The following is a 17,755-nucleotide window of genomic DNA, read 5'->3' as shown; positions in this document are numbered from 1 at the left end:
GAAAACGTCTGTAGTTATGCATTTATTCAATAACAAAACTTCATACAATGTACAAAGAAAGTGCATTTGCATAGTAGCTACCTCACTGCCTGCTAGGCTTGTAAATGTAAACTCTGAACAGCTGGACTAATGAAAGTGCATGAACAATAGTGCGTGACAACCGCGTGAATCCATTTTGTGTGTTGTAATAAAATATCGATATTTGCCGTCAGTTTATCGATTATTTATTGTGACAGAGAGTGCAATAATATATTGCAATATCGATTTTTTTCCTCCCCCCCAAATCATACATAGTAGCACAACTAAATGCTGGGCGTTTGTTTTGTTTTCTTTTGTTTTCTTTGATTTGTTTTGATTTTCGACGATATTTTTGACTATATTTATATTTATCCGTTGGGAGCTTGACGGAAGAGCGCCTCCCGGTGGCCGTGCAGCAGGAACCCGTTCAAAGCCCCAGAAGCCTTCAAGCAATTAAGGCCCAATCCCAAAACACCCCCTACTTTCTACCACTACCCTAAAAAGAAGGGACAGATTTTACTTTACTTTACTTACGCCTTACACCCCTGCTGGGGTATAGGCCGTCGACAAGGGACCTCCAGAGTACACGGTCACTGGCGTTCTTTTCTATCTGCGACCAGGTGCATCCCAGTCTCTTGGTGTCTGCCTGGAGATCCCGCCGCCAGGTGTTCTTAGGCCGGCCTCGACTTCTCTTCCCCTGAGGGTTCCAGGTCAGAGCCTGTCTGGTGGTGTTAGACTCTGGTTTGCGTAGCGTGTGACTGATCCATCTCCATCTTCTTCGTCCAATTTCGTCTGCTGCTGGGAGTTGTTGTGTCTTCATCCAGAGGTCGTTGTTACTGATCTTGTCCGGCCAGTAGATTTTCAGGATTCTTCTGAGGCATTTGTTGTTGAAGGTTTGCAGTTTGTTTATTGTAAGCTTAGTAGTTCTCCATGTCTCTGCCCCATAGAGCAAGACAGATTTAACATTGGAGTTAAATATTCTGATTTTTGTTGATTCCCGTATCTCTCTAGAGCGCCAGATGTTGTTGAGGAGTAGAAATGATGTTCTTGCCTTACCTATCCTAGCTTTCACATCCGCATCTGTACCACCCTGACTGCTGATGATACTCCCCAGGCAGGTAAAGGACTCTACATCCTCTAACATGGTGTCACCTAGCGAGATTGGTTGTGTGCTGGTTGTGTTTATCCTCATGTTTTTAGTTTTTCCCTCATGGATGTTAAGTCCTGCTTGTGCGGATGTCTCTGAGAGTATATTTGTCTTTTCTTGCATTTGGTGGTGATTATGAGACAATACTGCTAGGTCGTCTGCAAAGTCTAAATCGTCCAGCTGTGTCCACAGTGTCCACTGGATTCCGTTCTTCTTTTGTTCTGTTGTTGTTCTCATTATCCAGTCGATGACTAATAAAAACAAGAATGGGGATAATAGGCAACCCTGTCTGACCCCGGTCTTAATCTGGAACTGCTCTGTGAGTTGTCCGTTGTGTATTACTCTACACGTCATACCAGAGTAGCTATTTTTAATGATGTTCACCAGCTTGGTGGGTACTCCATGGTGTCTCAGTAATTTCCAGGTGGTCTCTCTATGTACGCTATCAAATGCTTTCTCGTAATCCACAAAGTTCACGTAGAGTGGTGAGTTCCACTCTAAAGACTGTTCTATGATGATCCGAAGAGTGGCAATCTGGTCGACACATGACCGATTCTTCCTGAATCCTGCTTGTTCGTCTCTTAGTTGCTGGTCAACTGCATCTTTCATCCTATCCAGGATGACTCTGTTTAGCACTTTCCCTGGCACAGAAAAGTAGGGTGATCCCTCTGTAGTTGTTGCAGTTTCCCAGGTCTCCTTTCTTTGGGAGCTTGTTGATAAGGCCTTCTTTCCAGTCAGATGGTATCTCTTCTTCCTCCCAGATCCTTTTCAAAAGTGGATGCAATAGGCTAATGGTGGTCTGTACATCTGCCTTAAGGGCTTCTGCCGGGATGTTATCTGGCCCTGCTGCTTTCCCACTCTTCAGCTGCTTTATGGCTTTCCTGATCTCCTCTCTGGTGGGTATGTGACAGTTGATGGGGAGGTCGGTCTGTGCGGGTTGGATATCTGGGGGGTTTGCTGGTGGGGGTCTATTTAGCAGTTCCTCAAAGTGTTCTGCCCATCTACTTAGTTGGCCGTCTTTGGTGATGCTTTTTCCTTCTTTATCCTTGACCGGTCTTTCTGGCCTGCAATATTTGCCCGACAACTTTCTTGTGGTGTCGTACAGCTGCTTCATATTCCCCTTTCTTGCTGCTTCCTCGGCTTCTTCTGCTAGGTTGTCGATGTATTTGCGCTTGTCTGCCTTAATGCATCGCTTTACCGTTCTGTTGACATTTGTATACTCTTCTTGTGCCTTTGCTTTTGATGCTCTTGTGCGGCTATTTGAAACTGCTGCTTTCCGCTGCTGCTGCCACAGATTTTAGGGCACTTGAAATCTTCCCAGGTCTGTCCCAATACTCCCACTACTCCTACTTTCAGCACCACCCCTAAAATCAGGAAGCTGAGAGCCAAAAGCTGTTTTAATTTCAGCTGTAGCGCTGTTAATATGCCACTTTATTAAGTTTTAATATTTTTTCAGGCGTAAAAGTAACCGTTAAGATCCCCAACCTGGGCTCAGTTTATCCAAATAACGCCTGTTAAGAAATTTGATCTGATGTTTTCGGAGATGAGAAGAGCCGCCGGCTCGGAGCAGCAGCAGCTGCTGTTACCATGGTAACAGCTGCTGCAGCCGGAGTACAGACGTGATCGCCAGGTCAACCTGCGCCGTCGTCCCGGGGAGAAACCTGCAGCTCTGTGGAGAATTACCGCTGGCTGAAATAAATCATTTAGGAAGATAAATGTTGGTTTAATAGATGAAATCTAACAGTTGTAGCTACGCCTTTAAGAAATTTCCTCAGAAAATTTAGAGATTTCTGCCTACCGGCTCCGGAGCTGATTTATGGGTCTGCGTTAAATCGACGCAGAGCTACGGCGTAGGTGTAACGTAGAACCATAAATCAGCCTTTATTCTGGCGGGATCTTCGGCAAACGGGCAATCAAGTGATTATGTACATTCACTGAGTGAATATTATGAAAGTAAAATATATATTTCTCTCTAGAAATGTAATCAAAACGCATTTTTATGCAGAAACTAACTCAAAATATTGATTTTATTCACTAAAAAATAAGAAATGTCCGCCATGGTTTATTTTTTTTATTCAGTCTGCAAATGACGACGAAAAGCATTCTGGGCCTAAGACGTTTATTTATGTCTCTTATTTATTCCCAGAAAGCAACAAAGATAGAACAAAGACACAATGAAAGCTGCAAATGTTAAGAAAATATGTTTTATTTACCTTCATTCTAACAAGACACCAGACAAATACTTCATATCTGGCTTTTTGTTGGTGTTTACTATAGTGCAAAGATACCAAATAAAACAGAAACATGAAAAAAACAAGAGTTCAGTAAGAGGTGTCTATCTGACGACCTCTGAAAGTATAAATATCATTTATAATGTATTTAATTTCTTCATGTCATTGTGCTTTCACAGTAAATCACAGCTGGGGCTTCAAACGGGAAGGTTAAAGAGATGAAACAAAGCAGATTAAAAAGACAGTCGTCCAAAAACAGAAAGGTTTCCTGCTGCATCACACACTCACACACTCACACACTCACACACTCACACACTCACACACTCACACACTCACACACTCACACACACACACACTCACACACTCACACACTCACACACTCACACTCACGCACTCACGCACTCACGCACTCACACACTCACACACTCACACACTCACACACTCACACACTCACACTCACGCACTCACGCACTCACACACTCACACACTCACACACTCACTTCAGTGCAAAAATCCAGCATTTCTGTTCGATAACAAGAAACAGAAACTCATTCTTCATTACTTTTCTTTTTTTTAATGTCAAATTGCTTAAAAGTCACATATTAGCCATTTACTGAAATTGTTTCCTGGCAAATAAGTTTAGATAAGTATGTGTCATTGAGGTCTAAGAGTGTCAAAATGATCAGTGAGGATTAAAACGATTAGAGTAGAGTTTAATTACTCTACTATTAAATGGCATTTAAATGATGTTCATTTCAAGTTACTGTCTTTTTGTTCATTTTATGCGCCTCGCAGCAGCCGCAGTAACAATCTGGTGAAAGACTGATTAATGAAGATAAATGAATGATTATTTTCAACAAAATTCTACATTTTATCAAATGGATAATAGAAAAGAGTTCTGATAGAATACTGTTCATTTATTATTCCAAGCTTTGTTCATCCACAGTATTATTATCTAGTCATCGAGCAATAAAATAAAAGTCCAGAAACACCCAAGTAGCGTATATATATGTATATATATATATATATATATATATATATATATATATATATATATATATAAATGATATATATATATATATATATGTGTGTGTGTGTGTGTGTGATTATATATACATATATATAGAGCACATGTAGTTAATAGAGACAGTATAATGTAAATAAGTATATTTATATAAATATTTATATGGGCATGTGTGTACAAATATATATAAATATTCAACTATGTGTATGTATGTATAGGTATGTGTGTGAGTATAATTACAATATATAATATTAATAATAATACTGTTATTTATCAGTGTGAGTACAGTGTGTGAGTATTTATAATTACAGGTTAAATGATCAGTGAATGGGGGTAGGATTAAATAAGTTTACACTTCTTCCTACTCCTTTTTTGCACATGTAAATTAAGTTATCAAGTGCTCAAGGATGAAATTCTTTGTTTTGTTTTCTTAAACTTCTCTTGAAGTGTTTTTTACATGAACAAAATTAAAATAAAATAAATCAAATCAAATCAAGGCTTCTCAGCAGCTGATGAGGTATCAATATGGTGATTAATTAAATAAAACGACACACATCTAGTAAACAGTAAGGAAACATTGGCGTCTTGAACCCTTTCATGAGAGGACGAAGAGCGAGAGCAGGATGGGCAGGACGGACAGGGAGATGAAGTGAACCTTCCCCACCACGCTGGAACCTGCAGCACCCGTGCTGAAGTCGCCCCCGAAGGTGATGAACCCCGGCTGCTCTCCGCTGACCCGGCTGCTGATCCAGGACTGGTACTGCGACACCCGGGCGTAAACTCCGGGGATACCGGGATCCGCGCAGCCGCGGCCAAAACTCACCACCCCCGACTGGACCCAGCGGGTGGAGTTCTTATTCACCATCGGCCCGCCGGAGTCTCCCTGAACACACCACACACACAGGAGGCCTCAGAGGAGGGAGCATGGACATACATAGACATATATACACATATATACACATATATACACATATATACACATATATACACATATATACACATATATACACATATATACACATATATACACATATATACACATATATACACATATATACACATATATACACATATATACACATATATACACATATATACGCAGTACTGGAGTTGAGGGGGATGAGGGGGATGGCATCCCCCCCTGAAATAAAAACGGTCCAAATCATCCCCCCCTGAAATAAAAACGGTCCAAATCATCCCCCCTGTAAAACTGACATCCCTCCTTTCCATCCCTTATGTCATTTCATCAATGAATGTGGTTTTACTGCTATTTCAACATTTAGAGTCATCACCAGAAAAATAACACCAGAAAAATAACTTATTTGACAATTTTCACCTGTTTCAGGTAAATTTTCACTTGAAATAAGTAGAAAAATCTGCCAGTGGAACAAGATTTATCTTCTCATTACAAGCATAAAAATCTTGTTCCACTGGCAGATTTTTCTACTTATTTCAAGTGAAAATCTACTTGAAACAGGTGAAAATTGTTGTTTTTTCCAGTGATGAGTCTTGTTTTAAGTGTAATGAGATTTTTTTACTAAAATGAGACATTTTAACTAGAAATAAGACAAATATTCTTGTTAAGATTGTGAGTTTTTGCAGTGATCCATGTTACTTATCCTGTGAAGGACAGAGTCATATTGATAAGTTCAGAAAAGTGTTTTTTATTGTTGTGTTTTGATGTATTTGATGTAAGCCCAGTGGATATTTAAAGCTTACAGAAGGCTGCATTTAACTGCTGCTATGTCATTCCTGCAGTATTTCTGCAGGTGTTTTGGTCACTGCTATTATTTGTAATATATTATATTATTTGTAATCAGCACAAATTATCTGTCCCCATATGATCAAATCCACCATCCCCCCTGATTTTATTTTTACAACTCGAGTACTGCATATACGTATATATGTGTATGGGAAGGAGGTCCTGCAGGGCGGCAGCTACTCCCGCCAGGCAGGTACCATAACTATACTCAATACTGCTAAATAATCAAACTGACTTTTTCCATGTGCAATACTGACCGAACCGTGCAATACCTGTATGTTGTCTTCCTGTTTGTGTCCTTTTAGAGAGTATTTATTTTTATGGTTGTTGTTTTAATATATCTATTTTTTTTTTTTTTAAACCATGCACCTTAAAGATAGCATCCAATTTCGTTGTACCTGTACGAATGACAATAAAAACATTCTATTCTATTCTATTCTATTCTATTCTATTCTATTCTATTCTATTCTATTCTATTCTATTCTGGGGGGGTGATGGTGCGAGGACTCACCTGGCAGGAGTCCTTCCCTCCCTCGTCGAGACCAGCGCAGATCATGTTATCCGTGATTAAACCGTACACGGAGTTGCACTGAGGGCTGGATACGACGGGGACGTTGACCTCCTGCAGCCGCTGAGGGAAAGGAAGAGAAACTGGACAAGGAAACAAAATGATCATTATTATTGTTGAATGATGTTGTTATTGCTATAATAATAATAATAATAATAATAACGATAATAATAATAATAATAATAACGATAATAATAATAATAATAATAATAATAATAATAATGATAATAATAATAATAATACTAATGATACTACTACTACTAATAATAATCACAATAATAACAAAATAATAATAATAATAATAATAATAACAATAACAACACCCAATATTAACAATAACAACACCATCCAATAATAATAATAATAGTAACAATAATAATAACAATAATAATAATAACAATAAAAACTATACTAATAATTAACAACAACAACACTAAATAATAATAATAATAGAATAGAAATAATAATACTAATTATTATTATTATTATTATTATTATTATATAATAGAAATAATAATAATAATAATAATAATAATTATTATTATTATTATTATTATTATTATTATTATTATTATTATTATTATTGTAATTGTTGTTATTATAATTATTGTTATTTTTCATTATTATTATTATTATTATTATTATTATTGGGTGTTGTTGTTGTTAATTATTATTATTGTTATTATTATTATTGAACTGATCATCAGCAGATGTTCAGACCTCCATTAAAACAGATGTTCAGGTCAGTTTGCTGCCTGGAGCATTCAGGTGAGTGTTAACACAACTCCAAGGGGGAAAGACATCAGCATTGGTCTTAGAGGAGATACTGTGACTGCACTTCAATCTGGAAATGCTTTTAACTGCCCCCTGGTGGATGTGTTGCTTAGCAACCACATGAACACAACGATGCTATGAGGTATGTGGGCTAATGTTTGGAACACTTTCCTCGACCAACAAGCATGAAGTTGTCTAAAAAGGCTCTTGATGTGGCCAGAAATTGACAGATAATATGCTCTTATGCTCTTATTTATTGATGTCATAATATAGTGAAGGTGAAGGTCAGAAAATTTGAATATATTGCAAAACGTCATTCCGAGTAAATTTAACTAAAGGTGAAACAAATATATTATTTCCCACTACATTCAAAGTGAAATATTTCAAGCCTTTATTTGTTATTATTTTGGTGATTATGGCTCACAGTTTATGAAAACCCCAAATAAAAAATAAATTAGAGAATATTTTATGAAATCAATAAACAATTCCATCGTCAAAATTATAACAAATAAAGGTTTAACATATCTTGCTTTGCATGTAATAAGACTAGGTAACATATTAATTTCACCTTTTAAGTTGAATTATTGAAATAAATGAACTTTTACACCATATTCTTGTTGAATTATTGAAATAAATGAACTTTTACACCATATTCTAGTTGAATTATTGAAATAAATGAACCTTTACACCATATTCTAGTTGAATTATTGAAATAAATTAACTTTTACACCATATTCTAGTTGAATCATTGAAATAAGTTAACTTTTACACCATATTCTAGTTGAATCATTGAAATAAATGATCTTTTACACCATATTCTAGTTGAATTATTGAAATAAATTAACTTTTACACCATATTCTAGTTGAATCATTGAAATAAATGATCTTTTACACCATATTCTAGTTGAATTATTGAAATAAATTAACTTTTACACCATATTCTAGTTGAATTATTGAAATAAATTAACTTTTACACCATATTCTAGTTGAATTATTGAAATAAATTAACTTTTACACCATATTCTAGTTGAATCATTGAAATAAATTAACTTTTACACCATATTCTAGCTGAATTATTGAAATAAATTAACTTTTACACCATATTCTAGTTGAATTATTGAAATAAATGATCTTTTACACCATATTCTAGTTGAATTATTGAAATAAATTAACTTTTACACCATATTCTAGTTGAATCATTGAAATAAATGATCTTTTACACCATATTCTAGTTGAATTATTGAAATAAATTAACTTTTACACCATATTCTAGTTGAATTATTGAAATAAGTTAACTTTTACACCATATTCTAGTTGAATTATTGAAATAAATTAACTTTTACACCATATTCTAGTTGAATTATTGAAATAAATTAACTTTTACACCATATTCTAGTTGAATTATTGAAATAAATTAACTTTTACACCATATTCTAGTTGAATTATTGAAATAAATTAACTTTTACACCATATTCTTCACCTGTAGGCTATAATATACATCTTGGCTGATGTGGACATACATAGCATAGGGTTGTCTGTCTGTACAGTCATGCAAGTTCAATGCTATTAAAGCACTTTAAACTTTAAATCAAAGCATTTTGTTTTTTCATATAAAATAAACACATTTGTATGTAGTTTAGAAGTTTTGGGGCTTTTTTTTTGGCTCCTGCGCTGCTGAAATCGGGGCGTCCCTTATTTCTATTTCTGAAAGGTGCAACCCTACCGTCGCTCTCAATGGTTCCCCAGCCGGTGACCCAGCTGAGCTCCCCCGCCGTGAAGACGCTGCCCTCGGCTGCCAGACACACGGGCTTGATGTGGTCGGTGAAGGTCACGGCCGAGGACAGCCGCAGCAGAGCGATGTCGTTATCCAGCGTGTTCGCGTCGTAGCCCGAGTGTGTGATGACCAGGTCCACCGAGCGGGACACCTCGTTGAAGTTCACACTCTGCTGGGCGTCACGTCCGAGGTAAACGATCAGACCCGAGGTGCTGGTGCTGAGAAAAAACAAGCAATCACGTTAGCATATGTTTCTGTTTACGGGTGACTGAGAGGCTTCTGGAGTCATGATGATGTGACGGGCAGCGTTGTGCATGAACGAGTTCAAATGAACGCGTTCATTGAATACGTTCATTTCTGTGAGAATGTTGAACTGAACGCAACATATTTGCAAATAAAGAACTTGTTCATTCTGCAGATCATGATCTGGAATTTGAACTGTTTCAGCTTCACTGTTTACGTCCAATTATTACGGAATACATTTCACCAGCTGGCGGCGCGCACATTTAAAATACTCAACGAGACAACGACTTCACACTACATTACATCCAACCCTGTCCTGCATGTTTTAGTGCAGGGGTCGGCAACCCAAAATGTTCAGAGAGCCATATTGGACCAAAAACACAAAAAACGAATACCGTATTTTCTGGACTATAAGCCGCTACTAAGCCGCTAGGTTTTCAACCATGCGGCTTATACAAAGGTGCAGCTATTCTGTGGATTTTTCTTCCACCGCTCGGGGGAGTGCTAACCGGAATTAGAATAAAAACTAAGACAAAATAAATGCAAAGAAGAATACGCTACTTCTTCTTTAGCAGATAGAAGTAGGTAGAAGCAGATTTCAAACAGATAAACAGATAAATAAATACTGGTTATTTTCTCTTGGTTCAGTCCAGTTTTAATCAGCAAAGTTGCTGCCGTGTTAAAAGACACTGTTAGGAAAGATCTATTTAGGTACAAACATGTACATCATTTACAGTTCAAAATCCTTCTGTACATGTAGTAAATATCTCATCTAACAACAGAAATATCTGCGGCTTGCATATCTTTTTTTTAAAACAAAAGTGGGTGCGGCTTATATACAGGTGCGGCTTATAGTCCAGAAAATACGGTATGTCTGGAGCCGCAAAAAATGTAAAGTCTTGTATCAGCCTTAGAATGAAGGCAACACATGCTGCATGTTTCTATATTAGTTATAACTGGGGGAAGTTTTTTTTTTCATTATGCACTTCGAGAAAAAAGTCGAAATGTCGAGAAAAAAGTCAAAATGTCGAGAAAAAAGTCGAAATGTCAAGGAAATAGTCAAGATTTTGTGAAAAAAATCGAAATGTTGAGAAAAAGAACGAAATGTAGAGAAAAAAATCGAAATGTCGAGGAAATAGTCAAGATTTTGTGAAAAAAAATCGAAATGTCGAGAAAAAAGTCAAAATCTTGAGAAAAAAAGTCAAAATGTCGAGAAAAAAGTCGAGATTAAACAGGAAAGGAAAAAGGAAGAAAAAAAGGGAAAAAAAATGGGAAAAAGAAGAGATAAAATGAATAAAGAGAAGAAAAAAAGAGGAAAAAAAATGGAAAAAAAAGGTCAAACATTTTTGAATAATCTCCAGGAGCCACTAGGGCGGCGCTAAAGAGCTGCATGCGGCTCTAGAGCCGCGGGTTGCCGAGCCCTGTTTTAGATGTTTCCTTGCATCATCACACCTGATTGTAATTAATAGTCGTCACCAGCTTGTCATCCAGGTCTGCACAAGTCTGTTAATGAGTCATTTTTATGACTGTCATTAACAGTCATAAAAGAGCTCACCTGGGGAAGCAGTGGGCGGCGGTGAGGACCCAGCGGTCGTTGATCAGGGAGCCGCCGCAGAAATGGGAGCGTCTGTGCAGGCTGACCTGCCAGGGCCACGAGCCCGCGGGGGCGTCCTCCCCCCCCACGATCCTGGTGCTGGTCTTTGTGTTGAGAGGAGCGATGCCACAAGCTGCACACACACGCCACAGGTGTCAAGTAACCAAGTACAAATACCTTTACTACTTTTTACTTTTACTTTTTACTTTTACTCCTTACATTTTCACTCAATTATCTGTACTTTTTACTGCTTACATTTTTGTTCTTTCATCCGTTCCCTCAGATTCCTGCAACTAAACTTGGATGTACATTCCAATAAAGGTTAGGATAAATGATAACATGCCTCTGAAGTTTGACTTTTTGCACCATTACAATACTTATAGGACACTAGTCATCATATCTCCTGCTCTCTGAAACACATGTTAATGCTCAATAGTACACATATATGCTTCTTTAATATATTTATATTAACACATGTTAATGCTCAATAGTACACATATATGCTTCTTTAATATATTTGCATTATACTAAGATACATTCATTTTCAATGGCTTTTGTCCTTAATGGCTTTTTTCCCCCTTACATTGTGTGGCAGGGTGGAGGAGCTGCAGCCACTCAGGCTGACAGGACACGGGTGTGTCCCATCAGCCTCTCCACCCTGCCAGCCTTGATAAGGAGGACTGGGAGACTGCAGCTGGGTCGGACTGAGAAGCTGCTGCAGAGAAGCAGAAACTGCTGGTCGTGGTGCTTGTGCACGTGTGGTGGTGTCGTATGTGACAATAAAAGGGTTCTGCACAAAACTCTGTGTCCTCCTCTATCCTGTCGGTCGGGCCCCTTAGCAATCGCCGTGCTACACATTACTTTTACTTTTATACTTTAAGTAGTTTTGAAACCAGTACTTTTATACTTTTACTTGAGTAAAAAACTTGAGTTGATACTTCAACTTGTACAGGAGTATTTTTAAACTCTAGTATCTATACTTCTACCTGAGTAATGAATGTAAATACTGAAGACACCTCTGACAAACGCACACAAGCCCAGCTGAGATGCTGCTGTGTTATGTTTAAGCAGATCTGTCTCAGACGGGGTGATAAATGAATAAACGATTGAAAGCGTGATGAAGGCAGAAAACAACTCACCATCCTGCTGCGCGTCGCTTCCTGCGGATAAAAACAAACAGAGTTCAGTCATGTCACAGTTCAGAGCTGCTCTTGGTGTTTCTGGGCGTGACGGATACGTGACATCTGGTCCAGCAGGATTTTTGTTATTTTTCCTTCTGCGTGTTCCAGCGTTTCACAATATAAAAGCACAATTGTTACAGAGCGGTAGACGGTGACGTCATAGTTGACTCGTACGGGTGGAGACAACACGGAGATACCTGCACAGCCCTAGGCTTTTTATATATTTACAAAGTCAACATGACCTTGGTCTGTCCACGCTGAGGATACAGGACTGTCTCAGAAAGTTAGAATATTGTGATAAAGTTCTTTATTTTCTGTAATGCAATTAAAAAAACAAAAGTATCATCCATTCTGGATTCATTACAAATCAACAGAAATATTGCAAGCCTTTTATTATTTTAATATTGCTGATTATGGTTTACAGTTTAAGATTAAGATTCCCAGAATATTCTAATTTTTTGAGATTGGATATTTGAGTTTTCTTAAGCTGTAAGCCATGATCAGCAATATTAAAATAATAAAAGGCATGCAATATTTCAGTTGATTTGTAATGAATCCAGAATGTATAACATTTTTGTTTTTGTAATTGCATTACAGAAAATCACAATATTCTAATTTTCTGAGACAGTTCTGTATATTTGACTCTTGTCGGACTCTTAGACTAGTCATTTATTCATTTTATTTATTAATCCCCATTTTTCAAACAAATATTCTGCTCACTTCAGGTGAAAGGCGGCAACAAGCCCTTGACGGGTCGAGCTTTTCAAACATACGACAAGGACGACAACGTAAAAATATTAGGAACATTTTTAAGACACTAACGTAACGCGTCTGTCCAGCTGTTCCCATTCTCAACTCTTTCACCGGTACAGATCGTACCAGACCAGCGGACCTGGCATTAAACCGGTGGAAAAGAACAATCTGGACAAGTTGCTAACGCTAATTCGCCGACCATCTCAAATCAATCAAATTATTGGAACCGAGCGCAGCAGTTGACACCGTTGACCGTGGTTATTGCTGGAGCGACGGGAGAACTGGGTCGGACTTCCTGGCACAGTACTGGACTGGTTTGAGTCTTACTTAGAGGACAGGGACGACTTTACACCAGAATCACCCAAAATGACATGTGGAGTTCCCCAAGGTTCCATCCTCGGACCCCTCCTATTTAACATCTACATGCTTCCTCTGGCTCAGATGATAATAAACACGGCTTTAATTACAATGTCACAAGCGTTGAGTAAATGCACGGCCTGTAGCTCAGAGAATAGACTTTAAAATACTTCTGCTAGTTTATAAATCACTGAATGGTTCAGTATACGCCAGAGACTTGTTACCATAGTAACCACCCAGACCTCTCAGGTCTTCTGGTTCATTAAGTTAATTATTAACAACAACAAAGGTACGTTTTGGCCACAAGTAGGGCAAAACTGTTCAAAAGTTGGCGCCACCATAGAACAAGAGAGCAATCTGCAAGATGACAGGAAAAGAGCTAAAAAAAAGTGAAAAAATAAACAAATAAATAAATAAATGAATAAAAGTTGAACTGAATTCAGAGGGCGCGGGGTTTCCATTTCAGTTAAACCTTTAAAGAAACAAACTGAAGTTTCAGATATCAGTAGTTTACCGTCACTGGTGGCATTGCAGAAGTGAAAAAGGTGAAGGATGTTGAGGTTGCTATGAGATTGAGATTAGGATTAGATTACATAAACAACACATAAACAGCTGCGTTGCTTAGCAACCATGAACGCACATGATGCACGGAGGCAGAGCGGCCTGGGAGATTTGCGAGACCCTGTGCGAACTGGCTGGGGGGGCCTCGCGCGTGAACGTAGCGAGCACGAGCAAAATTTTGGGGTTTTTCGGGTGTCTATATGCGCAATTTTAACTCTCCAATTAGCAAAATACTGGATACCTTCCCCTGCCTCATCATCATCTGGGCTTGCCTCGACGCGGGGCCCCACGGCTGCTTGAGACCCGGTCGGATCGGTGATTTTTGTAACAAATTTATCAAACGAGCCTTTCAGAGAGACATTAAACTCTTCCATTTTCTTTAGTTTTTTTCTTTTTTCATCCCCTGATGGAAATTTCCTGAATCTGTCTCGTTCTCTCGACTTTGTGTGACAGTTTGTTCCAACTCCACCGTCTGGATCAGAGCAGCTTGTGTCTGCGCTTGGTCTGATCAGTTGTATTGAACAACAGACACGCGCATCATTGCACATATATTTATTGATATGCACAGACTAGTACACATTTAGATCTGTAATGGAACGTGACTGTTGATATTTATAATGGAAAAAAGGAAAAACATTTTGGAAAAAAAAAAAATTTTTGAAAAAAAAAAAAAAAAACGGCCATAGCGCGAGGCCCCGTGCGGTCGCACAGTTCGCACACCCTTGCGGCGGCCCTGCACGGAGGTGTCATAACGTTGATGATGTTCCTCGAGCACAGATTGGAGATGTAACGTGAGACGTGACGGAAACGCTTCACTTCCTGTTAGTCCGGTAAACTCCCAGAACCGTGTGACCACCGGTTCCACCACATTTCTGTTTGTCGTTTCCTTTTCTGGGTAAAAGGAGACAAACAACCTCCGCCGAGGTCCACCGGTGCCAGGGAGGACCTTCAGCCGTATTCAGAGATATTCAGAGAGATTCCCCGGCCGTCGTCTTCAGGTCGTCGCCTCAGCGAGAAAACTAAGAGCTTATTCCTCCATCTGTCCAGGGACCCGACGAATAAAGTGATCGCCATCAATCATGAACTGATCATCATCATTGATGAACTGATTGATGAACTGATCACCACCAGCTCTATAAAAGCCAATGTTGTGGAAGTTTCCTTACCCAACGCCAAAAAGAAAAGACATAAGCAATGGGTTTAGAGAAGCATGTGTCGCTTCAACCGGGAAAACGCTTATAAATTTGCACTTCGGCGTTCTAGTGAGAATAATAAGATGTTTAAAGTACATTTAAGTTTCATCCAAAGCGAGATGGAGGAAGGACTTTTTGGAAAACTGATGAAGTCAGACAGGAAATCGCTTTCTCGAACTAAAGGTGAATCTCCGCGCTCGTGGATCACGGGGGTACTTCGTATTGCCTACATGATACTTGTCGTCTCAGTTCTGGTTGTTTGGAACAGCTGTACGGGTCGTCACGTAAAAGCCTCTGCAGTGCTGCAATTGGCTCGGTACCTTCTGTACCGTTCCCGTTTCTGAAACCTTTTGCTCGTACAATGAGATTAAGTTAATTGCGTCAATCAATGTCTTGGTTTGGCTGCACAAACCCGTCTGAGAGTCTCAGGTGAACGCTTTAACCTCGGATTCAAACTCACCGGTTCACAAACTCCTAAACTGCCATTAGTCGGAAGTGAAGTGTCCTCAAGTTTATACAGACAACTCTTTAAAATACTTTCTTATTTTCTTTTTGCTGGCATCACGTCTGTCTTCAGCTGTCAGGAGCCGCTAGAAGGAGAACCGGTTCCCGGGAGCAACCGGAGGTCGGGTGTGACTCCACCGGCCTCCAACAAAACTGGCTTTTCTGGGTTTTCAGAATCAGTAAACAAAAAACAGAGAAACCAGCAGCTGGTGGGGTCGGGTCAACCTCAGGTTTACCTGACGGAGACGGAGACAGAGCCGGAGACGGAGCAGGACTCACCTGTGGCCGCCAGGGCCAGCAGCAGCAGGACTCCGCAGGAGAACAGTCGGCTCATCATCGTCTTTACTCCTCAGTCTTCACTTCTCAAGTGATGAGTGGAGACCCGACTTCTGCAGGTACGAGAGGGAGGACGGACTTTCAGCCGGGACCCGCCCTCACGAGGCCGCGCCTCCCAGACCTGGGCAGGTGTGGGCGGTTCTCCCGGCCTCCTGGGTGCGGCGTTTTACGCTGGTCAAGGACGCACAGAGGCTCAAAGAGGCGTCACAATTAGTCAAAGTCATTAATCAAACAATAATAGTTAACCTGCCGGTACCAGGAGGGCGAGGCCGGAGGGGGAACAGGTGACTCTGAGATAGAGGAAGCAGAAGGTTGTCATAGAAACAAGATAAATTCTTGTAGAGGACTTTGGAGAGAACGGAGACGCTGTCCCAGCTGCTGCTGATTACAAATAATATAATATATTACAAATAATAGCAGTGACCAAAACAGCTGCAGAAATACTGCAGGAATGACATAGCAGCAGTTAAATGCAGCCTTCTGTAAGCTTTAAATATCCACTGGGCTTACATCAAATACATCAAAACACAACAATAAAAAACACTTTTCTGAACTTATCAATATGACTCTGTCCTTCACAGGATAAGTAACATGGATCACTGCAAAAACTCACAATCTTAACAAGAATATTTGTCTTATTTCTAGTTAAAATGTCTCATTTTAGTAAAAAAAATCTTATTACACTTAAAACAAGAATCATCACTGGAAAAAAAAACAACAATTTTCACCTGTTTCAAGTAGATTTTCACTTAAAAAAAGTAAAGTTACAGTTATTTGATTTTCACTTGAAATAAGTAGAAAAATCTGCCAGTGGGACAAGATCAACCTGATCTCACAAAAATCCGTGACAAAAACTCATAATTTAGCCACTATAACAAATAATAATATATAAATAATAATAATGTCATAATCCGTGTATATATCACGACAACGGAATCCATTGACTTTGCATAGTACTATATCCGTGGTGCTCCCATTAAAACCTCAATAAAACACTGTTAAAACAGCGTTAAAAACATGCTTTTACAAACTGATAGTAATAAACAGTACCTTGCACGACAAAAACGCATAGTTTAGCCACTATAACAAAGAATAATATATACATAATAATAATGTCATAATCCGTGTATATATCACGACAACGGATCCCATTGACTTTGCATGGTACAATATCCGTGGTGCTCCCACGGAATTATACCACTTTCCGTGTCGGTACCACGGAAAATAGTGGTGAGAGGTCGTGGATATTTCACGGATTTTTGTGAGATCAGGTTGTTATCTTCACATTACAAGCAAAAAATCTTGTTCCACTGGCAGATTTATTATTCTACTTGAAACAGGTTTTAAGTGTAATGAGATTTTTTTTACTAAAAATGAGACATTTTAACTAAAAATAAGACAAATATTCTTGTTAATATTTTGAGTTTTTGCAGTGTAACGAGGCATAACCTGCCCAGTTTCTATGGTAACCAAGCCATCAGCATCCAGGGGTGAGGGGACATGTGGGAGCACGAGGACGTCCCCGTGTGGACGGGTTTGATGTGGTTTCCATAGGACGAGGAAACAGCTAGCGGGGGACATCAGGGGACTTTTGTCCCCGTCCGTTAATACTCTGACTGCAGGTTTCTACGGGGAGACAAACGTCTCTGAGGAAGAAACTGTCCCAGCAGGAAGAAAACAGGACAAACCATCAGCAGAACCAGATTCAGGGACGAGGATTGTCCTCCTGGAACCT

General features: G+C 39.1%; 1 protein-coding gene across 1 annotated transcript; it reads right to left on the bottom strand.

Annotated features, from left to right (window-relative positions):
• Positions 1 to 3,350: 3,350 nt before the first annotated feature.
• LOC133422387 (trypsin I-P1-like) lies at positions 3,351 to 16,087 on the bottom strand. The gene is made up of 6 exons (XM_061712362.1): positions 15,964 to 16,087; positions 12,275 to 12,295; positions 11,097 to 11,268; positions 9,248 to 9,516; positions 6,694 to 6,833; positions 3,351 to 5,303 (listed from the first exon to the last, which is right to left on the bottom strand). The coding sequence occupies exons 1-6, from the start codon at positions 16,019 to 16,021 to the stop codon at positions 5,016 to 5,018; spliced, it is 948 nt and encodes a 315-aa protein (XP_061568346.1). The 5' UTR covers positions 16,022 to 16,087; the 3' UTR covers positions 3,351 to 5,015.
• Positions 16,088 to 17,755: the final 1,668 nt, after the last annotated feature.

Source organism: Cololabis saira, chromosome 21 (assembly GCF_033807715.1).
Source record: "Cololabis saira isolate AMF1-May2022 chromosome 21, fColSai1.1, whole genome shotgun sequence".
Taxonomy (NCBI): domain Eukaryota; kingdom Metazoa; phylum Chordata; class Actinopteri; order Beloniformes; family Belonidae; genus Cololabis; species Cololabis saira.
This window is presented reverse-complemented; position numbering and strand designations above follow the sequence as displayed.